Source organism: Natrix helvetica (assembly GCF_964273705.1).
Source record: "Natrix helvetica genome assembly, chromosome: 5".
NCBI lineage: Eukaryota > Metazoa > Chordata > Lepidosauria > Squamata > Natricidae > Natrix > Natrix helvetica.
In genome coordinates, this window is record NC_138551.1 from 50598905 (window position 1) to 50612561 (window position 13657).

General features: G+C 37.0%; 1 protein-coding gene across 1 annotated transcript in view; it reads right to left on the reverse strand.

The window, feature by feature from the left end:
• LOC309392902 (F-box/WD repeat-containing protein 1A) overlaps positions 1-12041 on the reverse strand; it is a 39485-nt gene extending 27444 nt beyond the window's left edge. The window contains exons 1-5 of the mRNA XM_081954476.1: positions 11816-12041; positions 9223-9409; positions 3140-3236; positions 1206-1343; positions 551-669 (exon numbers count right to left, since the gene is read on the reverse strand). Of these exons, the coding sequence (XP_081810602.1) occupies positions 551-669; positions 1206-1343; positions 3140-3236; positions 9223-9409; positions 11816-12020 (746 nt within the window). The 5' untranslated portion in view covers positions 12021-12041. The remainder of the gene's footprint in view (positions 1-550; positions 670-1205; positions 1344-3139; positions 3237-9222; positions 9410-11815) is intronic.
• Between the last annotated feature and the right edge of the window lie 1616 nt (positions 12042-13657).

The window sequence follows — 13657 nt, forward strand, 5'->3', positions numbered from 1 at the left end:
CTGCTCTTTTATGGAGGCCTACTGGATATGCTTTTTTTTTTGGAGATCAGAAACTACCAGGGACAATATTTTCTCAGAGTTAGCACCTAGAGGACACAGCATGTCTCCAACCAAGCTTTATTCATGATGAACCTACTGTGAACATTTTTAAAGCATCAATTACAATCTTTTCTGGCACACCAAAGTTTTTAGTTAAATTTAGCTGGTGGAACCAATATAATAATTAGTTAATATTTGAGTTGAACTAGGGAGACTCAGATTCAAGACCCCACTTGACCATGACATTCACTGGATGACTTTGAATCTCAGCCCAATGTACCTCAGGGGACTGCTGTTGTTGGGATACTTAGCACAGATGTGATAGAAATGCAAATATTAATACTAATAATTCTTTTAATTTTTTTAATCTGTTTTGTTTGTTGGCAGCAGACTATATTAATAAGTTGTTTTAAAAAATGTTCACTCTAATCACAATGACATAGGCTAGCGTGGTGGTTTATATTGGTTAGAAAGACAGAATAAATAGATCTTTAAATAAATAGCTAGCTACCTGACAGTGGAATCTGAAGATCCAGTGAGGATTACTCGCTCGTCATACTGGAGACAAAGGACTGACCCAGTGTGTCCAGTCAGAATCCTCTTGCATTCTAGGGTATTTTTGTCCCAGATCTAGGCAAACAAGAGAATACTAAGATTTTATCACAAAGTAACAGACTGCACTGCTATATCATCTCTTCTGTTTCCTACAACACAGCATTTTCTTTACTAAGGCAAACAGAACTTCTTTAAGTAGCACACGACGCACTTTGTATTCCACAGGCACTTTGGAGCAATATAAACTATCCTTAATATCTCTGTTTTTAATATGAACATCGTATTTACTCTTCTCATTAGGGAACAGAAAGACTTTAATTACTGAAGGACCAATAATATGGTTAGCCATGAATATAGCACAAGAAAATGAAGCTGGTATTATAGATGTATCCTCCCTATTTGAAGCTGATAAAAGAAAATCAATATATTTGTAAGTCAAACTCAGCTGAGATAGGATATGGAAAAGCAGCTAGTTTTTCTCATGGATTGCCTCTTCCAAATGAAGTTACACTTCACATTATTTTGAAGAATAGGTCAATTCCTTTATTATGCTGGCGTTCTCTTGCAGAATAGATTTTGTATTCCATTATTGCACATTGGGGAACTCTCACCTTGATCGTATTGTCTCGTAGACCACTCACTATCTTCTGATCATCATACTGTAAACAATAAACACCTTTGCTAGTTTCACTCCTGCAGTGGATTCTTTGTAAGCTGTGCCTTCCACAACGCCAGTTTGATTCTATCGTCTGGGGAAGAGAGAAAAAACAATTTTAAAGTGTGGAACAAATATCATGGAAATTTTACATTGCTGCACTCATGGGACAAGAGAAGCGGCTCTATTGCTGAACCTATTTATCATTAGATATTCCCAAATGTGCAAGGAGAAAGGACAGCCTGTTTCCTCTCCCAATCTTTAGCTTTCACAATGTATTAAATCCTGCTAAAATTTCACTGTCATTTCTAAAAATCAAAAGCACCAGCTACCTAGAATATAGTATTGTTAATATAGGGTATGCATGGTGAACTGAGCTTTACATTCTTTTAAGATCCATGTCCTTCCTCAATACCCGTAGTCTTAAAAAATGCAGAATATGAATGAAATAATAAATAGGATATTTGACAATTCTCTATTACACTTTCTATTTTTTTTATTTACAATAAGCATGGAAGAATTATTAAAGTATATATCATTTATGTAATTTTATTCATAATTATAGGTTGTTCTGGTTTTATATTTTTAAGTTTCACTTCAATTCTAAATTAACTTCTTAATACCAAAGTCCTTCCATGGAGGAGTAGGAGCCTGGAACAAAAGCCCTTCTTGGCCTTTGAGTTGCATACTGGGGATCCCAGCATAAACGGTGGACAGAGCTAAGGCAAACTATTATTATGATTATTTTCAATTTTTCGCAATTTACCATAATGACATAATAAAAACAAAATTCTGAAACATTTAAAGAGGCTTTGAAAGTTGTGCCTATTCACTTAACATTTACCCAATTTAACTCCGAGAATGCCTGGAGAGAAAGGACCAAGATATCTTCTTGTGACCTGGCCATTCAGAATGGGAGAACTCACTATGGCCATCTCACCATGGGCAACCCATTTCGCTGCAGCCATCTTGCCATGGCCAACTTGTTGTGGGACAATTCCATGCTGGATAACTCGGTGCAATAAATGTTATCCACCACTTTCTTCTACATTATTTCCATTGACAAAAATGGAAATAATGAAAAAGAAACAAGTGGTGGATAACACTTATTGCACTGAGTTATCCTATCTGGAATGTCCCATGACGAGGCAAAGTGGTCACGGTGAGTTGGCCATGGTGAGTTGTTCTAGACCGTGGCTATTAGTGATCTCTCTACCAAACCACCTAGTTTTGATCTGCCTCACTCTGTCTGGACAAAACTGAACAGAACTAGATGTGACACAGGAAGAAGTGCCTCTGGCCTCTATCAATGGGGGTGGAAAGATTCCTCTTGGTGCGACTGTGGTGCTGATATTAAACATATTGTGCAAAACTCCCCATGATTGCATGCTCTGGTTCTTTAGAAGATCTGCATGAAGTAATGCCAGGGACAATCACGTGGATAGCAGAACTGGATATCCTGTTATGAGGCTGTTGTCATATCCCTGTAGAAAATTTGTATATAACTACATGAATTGTGTGTACATGTCAAGTTTTCATCTTGTGCTAAATAAAAAGTTGCACCTAAAATTTTGAGGGGGCCACCAAATGTGTATCTCTGCACTAAGGTATCAGAACATCCTGCAGTGAATAGAAATACTAATTACAAATTGATCCTGCCTACAAGATATATAAATGATTGAAAAGCATACTAATGCATATTTATATGAAGTAGACATATGATTTTTAGGAAAAAGTATAGGCTTCATATTCCTTTTTAATTCAATGCAAACACATATCACATTTGGCTGGAGGTAGGAAAGTCATAGATGAAGCAATGGAAATGAGCCCAAATGAATGTTCTATGACCCATCCTACCCAGTTACTTCTTTCATTTTCTCTGATTCTTACCTCTATATCTTGTATAATTTTGGGATACAGTGCTCTGTAAAATGAATTTGGTGGCATTATCCCATCAGGTGGTTTGTTTCTAAAAATATATTGTCCCCTTAAAAGAAAGAAATGAAATAGCATTAATTTCAGTTGCCTAGTTTAATTTTGTACAAGGTTGTTTAATATTTCAAACATTCCAACTGCTTGGTAGAGAGAAAGTTTATTATAAAAAATACAGAAAAGATGATTTATTTTCCCCTTTAATATTGCCTTTTGAAATGGGGCAATTGCACCAGGAGGAAGATACCTAAACATTTTTCTCAGCAGATTATGAATAAAAAATTAAGGAACTGTTGGAAAAATACTTACAGGTGTCAGCTTTGATAAGGAACGCATCTTCATTAGTTGTCATTGGACAATAGGGGAAACAATTTGTTTTAGTGTTAAAACTAGTGTTGTAGGTCATAAATTCTTTAGGAGAAAGTTTCCAAATTTTCTTTCCACAAGAGACTCTGATTTTCTTCAAGAAAACTGGTGAAACAATATGCACTATATGGACGGCAACTTCCAAAGGTTAAATTCAGTGATATGCAATGTGTGGTGTGTTGATCACATATAATATCTCAGCACTTTCCTTTCAGAACTGCCTCAAGACTGTATCATTGAGAGGAACCAGCCCCCACACTATGGCCACACGTTTCCTATTTTTAAATAAACAAACAGTACGGGTAATCCTTGACTTACAAGTTCATTTACATTATTGAAAAATCTGCACTCACGACTCGTGCCAGATGTTACAGCTATCGTAGTACCTCTGGTCATGGGTTCAAAACTCAGGCATCCGGCAGCCTGCCTACACTTATGACCACCAAGGTTTTCTAGCTCAACTCACCTATTTTTCCCTATGTCTGCCCTTTGGCCATCCTGCACTCTACCTTGTGGGTTGGCATACAGCCCCAAAAAGCCGAAGCCACCCCAGCCCTATACCAGCAGTTGCCCACATCATCCTATACTTTGAAATACCTACTGCCCTGTGCTCTGATTCCCCAGCTCACCTTCTCCATTTTTTTGTTCCTGCTGCTGCTGAGGCTTGGTTGCTGGGCCCAGTGTTCAGCTGCAAAAAGAAAAAAAAAAGCCAAAAGCACTCCCTGAGTGGCAATGTGGCAAAAACACCTTTGTAAAAAAGCTCCTGGAGCAGGGTGCACCAAAATGCCCCTCTCTTTTAATATTCATAAACATCAGCTTTGGATCAGGATTAGAAAGTGATCTGGAAGTAGAGGGCAGCTAGAACTTGAGAATATCCCTCACAAGAGAACTGGAAGTCAGATGGATTTTGGCAGGGCAAGAGTTAATCCCTGAGACACTTCTCTTGCCTGTTGTTCCACTCTGTTTTCCTGACTTCCAATCTTATGGGGGAAGAAGCGTTAGGCTGGAGATGGGTATGATGCGTGGGACAGAGTAAATCCTTGGCATGGAGAGCAAGTGAAATGAATGGAGGCTGTTGTTAAACTCAGTTGATTGAAGGGTACCAGCCAAGCTGCTTCAAAGCCAGCTCAATGTCAAAGAACAGAGATTGACTGAAGAATGTATACAGGCAACTATGCCCAAAGGGACATTTTGCCATGCTGAGCCCCAGGAGCTTTTTACAAAGGAGTACTTTGGTGTGTTGCCCCTCAAAGATTGCTTTCAGCTCTTTTTTCCTGCATTGGAAGCCTAGCCTGGCCCAGCAGTCAGGCTGGGCCAGGCATACCTTGTCAGCAACAGGAGCAAGAAAATGAAGCTGAGCTGGGATGGTGCAGCACAGGGCAGCAGCGGTCTTGGAGTGCAGGATAGCAAGGCTGAGCACAGCTGGGACTAAATTGGTGTTGGGCACAGCTTATTGGAACATAGCAAGCAGTTCTAGAGCCACACTGTTCTGAGGCTGCTTGCTGAGTCACAAGGCAGAATGCAGGTTGGCCAAAGGGCAGAGATAAGGAGAGACAGGTGGGTAGGGTGAGTTGGAGGCAGCCTCTTACCTTACTGAGGCTCGGGGCTGGGAGCAACCACGATGACTTTGACTGGGGTAGGTAGTCGCTTAACAACCCACAATTCATGGTTAACAACTGCAATGGGGGAGGGGGGGTTACTGGGATTATCATTGTTGTCTTACTTTACAACTGCATCAACATATATCAATCCCAGTTTCAACTGTGGTTGAGGACTACTACAACATGGATATATTGCTTCTAATAGTTTGCACAATAAATAGCTTTAAAGAAAATATTCAAACCCTCAAATATGTACAAAAATGCCAACAAACCCTAGGTCCTGTAATGTGCTGCTAGAGAGGAATAATATTTTTTCCCATTTGCAATTCACTGAGAAACAGTATTCTGCCATTTTCTCTAGACTGGCTTTAAAAAATTACATAAATTGCCTCTATTACCATAGGTAAAAGGGAAAGTTTCCCCTCACACATATGTGCTAGTCGTTCCCGACTCTAGGGGGCGGTGCTCATCTCTGTTTCAAAGCCAAGAAGCCAGCAATGTTCCGAAGATGTCTCCATGTTCATGTGGCTGTCATGACTAAACGCCAAAGGCGCACGGATGCTGTTACCTTCCCACCAAAGGTGGTCCCTATTTTTCTACTTGCATTTTTACATGCTTTAAAACTGCTAGGTTGGCAAAAGCTGGGACAAGTAACAGGAGCTCACTCCGTAACACGGCACTAGGGATTTGAACCGCTGAACTGCAGACCTTCTGATCAACATTCAGTGTCTTAGCCACTGAGCCACCGCGTCCCTTTCTATTACCATAGGGACATTTAAATAAGAGATCTTAAAATGAGAATGACACCAGGAGAGTACCTTGGTGAGCAGCATATCCTTTACAGTACAATTGTTTTGAGGCCAAGCCCTATAGTAAATATTATCAATCAATTCACAGTATTAGAAATACATTTTCTGGTTCTTCTAGCTACTGGTAAACAGCAAGGCTTCTTCTTCGAACTAATCTGATTTTGGAATGGATGTGTTTTGAAGATCAATTGGATCAAATTTCTCCAATGCCATAGTTTTAAAAATATTCTCATTTTTAAATTAAGAGGCTACCCAGTATTGTGCAGAAACAAAGAACTCCACAATGGACATTTTTATGTCTGCAAAACTGAGGTGGACACAAATCCATAAGTACAATCCTGGCATCTGATGTATGACACCTAAATCTCTACTTTCCCTTTTATAACTGTCTTGTAATAATTCTCAGGCCAGTTTATTCCACCTATAAATCTCTCCCTTCCTACCCCCTTAAAACTGTATTAAGAAGCCTCTTTGTACATGAGATGGTCTGACACATAAAAGATATATTGTTAAAATAGTTACAAGAGTGGTAAAAATTTGAATAAAACCACCCATTGAAAACTACTAATCTTAAATTTCCCAAAGTACATTTTGAGAAATTGTAAGGTTTTACTGATGTGAATAATATTAGTAAACAGAAATGCTGGGATTTCCTGAGAATATATTAGTAAATAAAACATTTAGCTAGGTTACAAAATGATTTATCGCCAACATATTTTCTACATATCATATTAGATATATGTTATTTTACATCTTGGGCTTTTGACAGCTTATTACTATTTTACATTTTCATGCTGGGAAGTAGAAACTACAGAAGACATGCTACTTGATTATTCCTTTGCAGCTATAATGAATCAGTCTTGTTAAATCTACTAACCAACTGATAAAAAAATTAAAAAGATAGAATAAGGAAAGAAACACATGTGGTTTAAAATCATATAAAAGCAACTGTGGACTATATAAGTAGCTTTCGGAGAGAGAGAAAAACAATTTACTGAGAAATTAAACAGAATGAAATAATATGTGACACAGGGGCACTGACCCTGATCAGATTTCAAGCTGTCTGCATCTCTCTAGCAAAGAATAACGTTTTTCAAACCTCCATTAATTGTATGTGGGCAGCTCAGAAACCTAAAAATATTCGCTTTGCTATATACAGTAGTAGCAGACATACCTCTTGTTTTAATAATTGTTTCTTCTAAGGAGAATCAAAGAGGATAGTGATATAGCTTAGGTAAATATTCATTTACAACCCACTTTCTAAAGAAATGATTTTTGTATCCCATGCTTGGCACAGAACTTTAGGAAATAAATTTCTAATGTTATCAGAAAAGTGTTAGAACCTGTTATTGCTGATTTTACTGCTTGATGTGTTGTCTACCTATCATTAAGATCTCCACAAATGGAATTTAATTTAATTCTTAAATTAAACCACGTTTCCCTATGCTAAGTTTTGAAGATGCAGATAATTAATTTTCATGTTTGCTGTTAAAAATGCTATGAAAAAAAGCAATTTGGGTACACTTGCTCCTAAAACTGGGTGCAGAGGTACATTTTAGAAAACCTAAGAATATTTCACAAACATTTTTTTTCTTAATCTATTGAACGTCTACATATTAATGATAGCAAGGCTTTTAATAGAATTTGTACTTGCAAATTGTGGCAGTATTATTATTATTGTTTAAATAAATAGAAGCTAAAATGCCTTGGCTATCACTTTGTCTTGTTTATGAAATATTTATATCCAAATATCTCACTGAAAACTATGGAGGCCCAATGAATAGAAAATTGTGTATTAAAGGGGTTATCCCAGGAGGGAAGCATCTAATAAAATGTTAATAGTAGAACATCAGACCTAGTCCTGCATATGAAATAGATGATGTATAATATCTGAATTTCAGATGCTAATTGCTTAGTAGTCAGTATTCCAGGTTTTATGAGCAAAGATTACATCTCCAAATGCAAAGGTCTGCTAAAAAAAGAAAGTTGATATCCTATTCATAACATAAACTTCTATTTCTGAGTTCTAGAAACTTGTTTACTCGTTATATAGTAATTGGATTTTGATTACTCTTTAGATATGTGTCACAGACTGATCTTAGTTGTGGGATGGAAGAATATTATACCTGACTGATTTTAATATATACCCATCCCACCACTCAAATCCCTAAAAGGTGTTACATCTATTTGTTACATTGGTTTCAAATGGTGTAATATGAGAATTGTAAAGTGTAATAGACTCAGTTAAATCCTGTGGTGCATTCTTTGCCTTCCTGCCTCTAGGCTAGCAGATGAAATATTTCTGGAGAAAAGTGCTAGTTGAGAAAAAGGTGCAGTTAAAAAAAAAAGATGAGCTCTCAGGAGTTTTGACAGAATGGTGCATCTGACATTAGACAAATCTGATAAAAAGCTCTCTATGCCATCAAATATGGCAATCCATCCTCAGTGCTGGATCCAGATTTTGATCCTTTAAAGGCAGTGAAACCTTTTCCAGAAGAGGCATGCCAAATCCTGCAGATTCTGGATTTGAAGTGGCCATAAAGGGACAATAACATTTCTGTGCTAAGAGAAAATATTTTCCCACCAAATATTTGAGTTCTGGTTCGGAGAGAAACTACTTTAATGAAGCCGCAGCAGCTGAGAGAATGACCACCAGGAAACATAGGACCAATAACTAGAGAATAATGGGAACAGAGATGACTTTTCAGAGTCATCTGAAAAGAAAAACACTAAAATTACTGCCTATATCAGAAGGAAGCAGTGCAGTGGGGACAACTGAAGTCCCACCATAGCAATACTAGGCCAGTATTGTTAAGAGAAAGCACAGATGAAACCACTTATGAGGCAACGTGGTAATCTCTCTTGCTTGTGAAGAATTGCTTTTGTTTTACCAAAGTCTTACATTAATCTCAGCTAGGCCTTTTACTTGGTGACTATATTAAGGATAGTTTTTGGATGGGGTGAGGGAGAAAGATAAGAAAGAAATAGGGGCCTGAAAAATATTCACGTCAGTAGTGTTTTAAGAAAACCTAAAGTAAGCAGCTAAATAGTTGTACCCTGCCTCCTGATGAAGGCGATGTGCCCGCTGCCAGCGGCTTCTGGAATGAATTCTAGAATCAAGAGAAAACATATATCCTCTGAAAATAGTAACAGGCAAAATAAGAAATACATGGCAAAAATTAAAGGGTGTTCTCCAATTTTCAGGTAAAATGATCAAACTATCACTGGCAGCTACTTCCCCTACTGAGAAGATATATATTCTCACCATCCTCTTCGCTCCGCCAAACCCCTCCACAATGAGTCAGTACGAACCATCCTCTCAATCAGTTTCTTCCATAGCATACCATCAGACGTCACCCGGTACCATTCCTTGCATACTAATTCAACAGAACACAAAGATTTGGCATCCAAATATGACAGAATATTCTCAGCAATGTGATCCAGGCCTCGAGCTGGAAGAAAAGTAAAGACAGTTAGTGATCACTGGGGAGCTTACTAGGAGATCATAAGTTACAAACACATTTTCATCCTCATCATTCGATTTCTTGTATTAAGAACTGGAATGTCTGGATAGAAAATAGTCTCCTGTTAAGTTCAGGAACGAGTAGTTTCCTTTGGGTAAGAAACAGCAAAGCATTTAAGATGATAAAGAATTCAGGAAGTCGTTCCAATCTATTTCTATTGGTTTTAGTACTAGAGGGATGTTCTACAGAAGACTTTTCTCACTTGATGCATTCTACAAAATCTTGGTATATTAGGAACATTTCTCATTTTGCTACTATAGCTTTTCTTTTATTCCAACAGTTCAAATGCTACTTTGTACTAAAATTAAAGGCTTTTGATGCAATGAAGAATATATATTCCTACTATAATATGAACTCCCAAGAAGTAACATCTAGTAAGAATAGTGATGAGATTATAAAAAGTGTCTGTCTGACACTTATTTAGTTTTAAAAGAAAACACATACAATTGAACATTGACAATTGTGATCTTCTGCCATTCTGGAGAAATTAAAATATGAGAATTTCACATATTGCTGATGTTCTACCAAAGAAAATGTAAGCAGACTACAATTAATTAATCATTAAATTACAATTAATTTCATCATTACAATAAATAAGTGCTTGGAAGAATCAAGTTTTTCAAACCTATACATAAAATCTTTACAGCTGAGAATTCTACTATCTACATCTACAATATACTCTGTAAACAATCAGCAAGGGGTTGCCTTCGCTCTCTTTTCCCTATATGTAATATCTGGATTGAGTTGCCTCTTATTCCTCTGCAGCCATTCTTTCTGGAAATCCACCTTCTTACTACATTCCATCACACAAGGCCTAACTACAAGCTGAGTATATGAATACTTTTGTTCTGACCCAGGCTTCCTTAGAAAGCAAGAAGCAAAATGTTGGTCCTGACAAAACCTCTTTTATTTACACAATGGTGAATTCTTTTCATTCACAGTCAGCAAGGCTTTAGCAAACAGACTTTCAGAGGAATGTTTATCCACACGCACCTTATCTTGTTTAGAGCACTGCCAAATAACTAGTTTCCAAACAGAGGGCAAAGCAAAACTTGGCACAGAGTCTCTTATAATCACAAACAGAACTTTCCTGACCGAATGAACAAATTGTTTCCTGAAAAAATCCACTCCCCATTCGTTCCTCTTTCGTTTCCTATGGGAAGGGCCAATCACCTCCAAGGTGTGGCTTTACTCTTAAGTCGATCCTGCTTTCTTACTTGTTCTTGTCTTCTGGCAGCTCTGCGCAGGTGCATACTGGGGAAGAGGCTCCAGCTCTTCTTCTGCCTCACTGCTGTCCAACTCCCTCTCTGGCTCCGATTCAGCCCTCATCTGAGCTTTCCTCAACCCCCAGAACTGGCCCATGTTCCTCCCCAACCTCCTCACTGTCCGACTCTGCTGCTGGCTTTGCTGGCCACTGGCAGGCCACAACAACTTTATAGAATTAAAAGAACAGGTAATGTATCTCAAATTGAGGATATACTATTGTCAATAATTTCAAGGAAGTCATCTGTGAGACTTAGGTCAATTCATAGTTCCTCAGAGTATCTACTGAACATTTCACATGATGTCAAATGCTTCATTTCCGCTCTTGTTACAACTGACCTGGAGACTGAGACTCATTGATTAGTAGCAATGGTTGAGCATGTAAAGGAACAAGTATATTTTGGGATGCTTAAGATCATATGCCTATACTTAAGTAGGCAGTTACATAAAAGGCTTCTATCAGATGATTCTTAACAGGATTAAGCGGGATATTAAGTACCAACTGTTTCCTGTTCAGTACAGACAAGCCAAAAAAAAAAATTCTCAACAATGACCTTCTCATGCGTCTGAGTAATTTTTCTTTCTGTCATGGTCCCCTCCAGAAAATTCATTAAGTGCAAATTGGGGAAGAGAAAAGTAACATTTAAAAGATAATTCCTTCAAGGCAAGTAAAAGGACAACTAAAACAGTTGCACTGCAGTATGAAGAAGACAACAAGGTTCACAACAAATGCTTTCTGCTAAATAGTATCATGTGGAGGAAAGTGTCAATCTGTAGACAGTAAGGATTACTTCTGCTTCAGCTAATGGTGATTAACGTCATTTATTACATTTCTATGTTTTTATTATGTATGTACAGTATATAAATGAATGAATGTGCTAATAGGTTAACTGAAAGACAATTGAACTATTGTCATAGGTTTATCAAAAAAAAGTCCAGTGAAGCATAAATGTTAAGACAAGTAAGAACATCCAAAACAACGATGTAAGACAAAATAATTTAAACTTTTGGCAGAAAATGCGCTTCCAAATAAAAACGAGTACATCTCTTTGTATGCTCCAAGTAGAATACCTGGTAATGCTGTGATGAAGTCCCTCTGCAACATAGGTTTCAAGTACGAATTTATGTGCCCATGTTGATAATGACACATCTGAGATATAAGATGTTCCACAAATTCTACCTGGTCAGACTCTGACCATTGCTCAAAATATTTGATGCAGAGCTCCTTTTCTTTTTCATAGCTTGCAGACAGCTTTCTTTGTTTTGGCACTATCATGCTTGAAGTACCATTGGCAAGTTTGGTCTATGGAAGAAATGAACACAAACAAAAAATTAGTTTTAAAGCAGCAATAATCTGGAATTTTAAGAAAACAATATTTTAGCATATGACTTATTCAGGTAATAGGAAAGCAAATTCATCTAGGCCTTAATATACAGTTTTAACTGCTACCAAAGTCTTACAGTGTAATCATCTTAATTGAAATACCAGATTCTTATTGTATAATTCAATGTTCTAATATAGTCACATAGTTTTAACAATTCAATTTTACAATCGATGCTTTAAGAGAAACATTGGACTGTTGATAAATTCATAGAAAACACATGAAAATTCACACACACACACACACAAAAGTAAGTCCACCCCCCAATCTTTCTTATAGTAATAGGTCAGCATAAGTTATGAAATATAAATTATGATGAAATATAGGTGCACCTCAACAACTAAATATTCTCTTATGGTACTATCTGGTATCTAAGATTAAAATCAGAGGCTTTTCTTGAAGAGGTTTTCTAGCCTTTTTCTGTTTAGTTTTTGTTTGAAAATATGTCATTTGTTAGTATGTTCCAGAATTTAACTGAACTGTTTAAAAATGTTGAATATGAAATGGCTGTAACTGGTAAATCTATGTCCCCATTTATTTGCCCATATTTTTTTCACATAGTGGTTTCTCCAAGCAGGCTTTTCCAGCAATAATCCCCCATTATATGGGTCATTATGAAACAACGGAAAGGTAGTCTACATGATCAACTGACATTTTTCTCTCCCATGTAGCTTCATTTACTTGAGCCTTGAGAGATGAGGGGTAGAAGAATGAGGTTGTGCAAGAGTCTTAAGGAACCTGTTCTCCACTTGGAATGTTTCAATGTTCATTGTGAGAATGGGTTTCATTCCAATCAGTTATATGACTTAGTAAGATGAAACTGAGCTAAACTGAAATCCTTCATTTTGAAGACTTACCCAGACACAATTCTTACAATCTTTATAGAGCAAAGTCCACTTTTGAATTGTTTGCTTCATTTATAGCCCATTATGATTCTCTATCATCAAATGCCCATCATCTTTACAATAATCCTGTTTAATATCTGCTTTCTTTTTCATCCTATAATAAATATTCAGAACAGGATTCTAAAGGGTAGCTGAATTACTCTCTAACACCAAAAAAGCAACAAGAATCTTGTGTCACCTCTAGACTAAAAATGTATTATGGCTTGTTTTCAATGGTTGCAATCTGGTAGGATAATTACCTCTAATGGATGGTTTCTCTGAAGTGGTGAACAAGCTAAACAGTCAGCATGAGTTTGCCACTAAAAACCATGAAGTGAATCATATACACAAGAATATTTTCAGGATAAAAATTAGGGCATTTTTATTTTCCATTTCAGTACTAATTTTACTCTTTATGCACTATTTGATCACAAATAAAAATCACAATTTACTTGCAGTATATTTTACTATTCTGGGTCTGAATATACAGATTTCAAAAGAGAGGAATTCTTCATCCAAATTCTAGATAAATTATGCAAAGAAAGACAATATGATTCAAAGAGAGGTCTAAACAGGAAATATCTCAGTTGGTTACAGACTGTTCAATTTCTGGCTTTGGGCAAGTCATTTCAGCCCTCTGTGCTTCA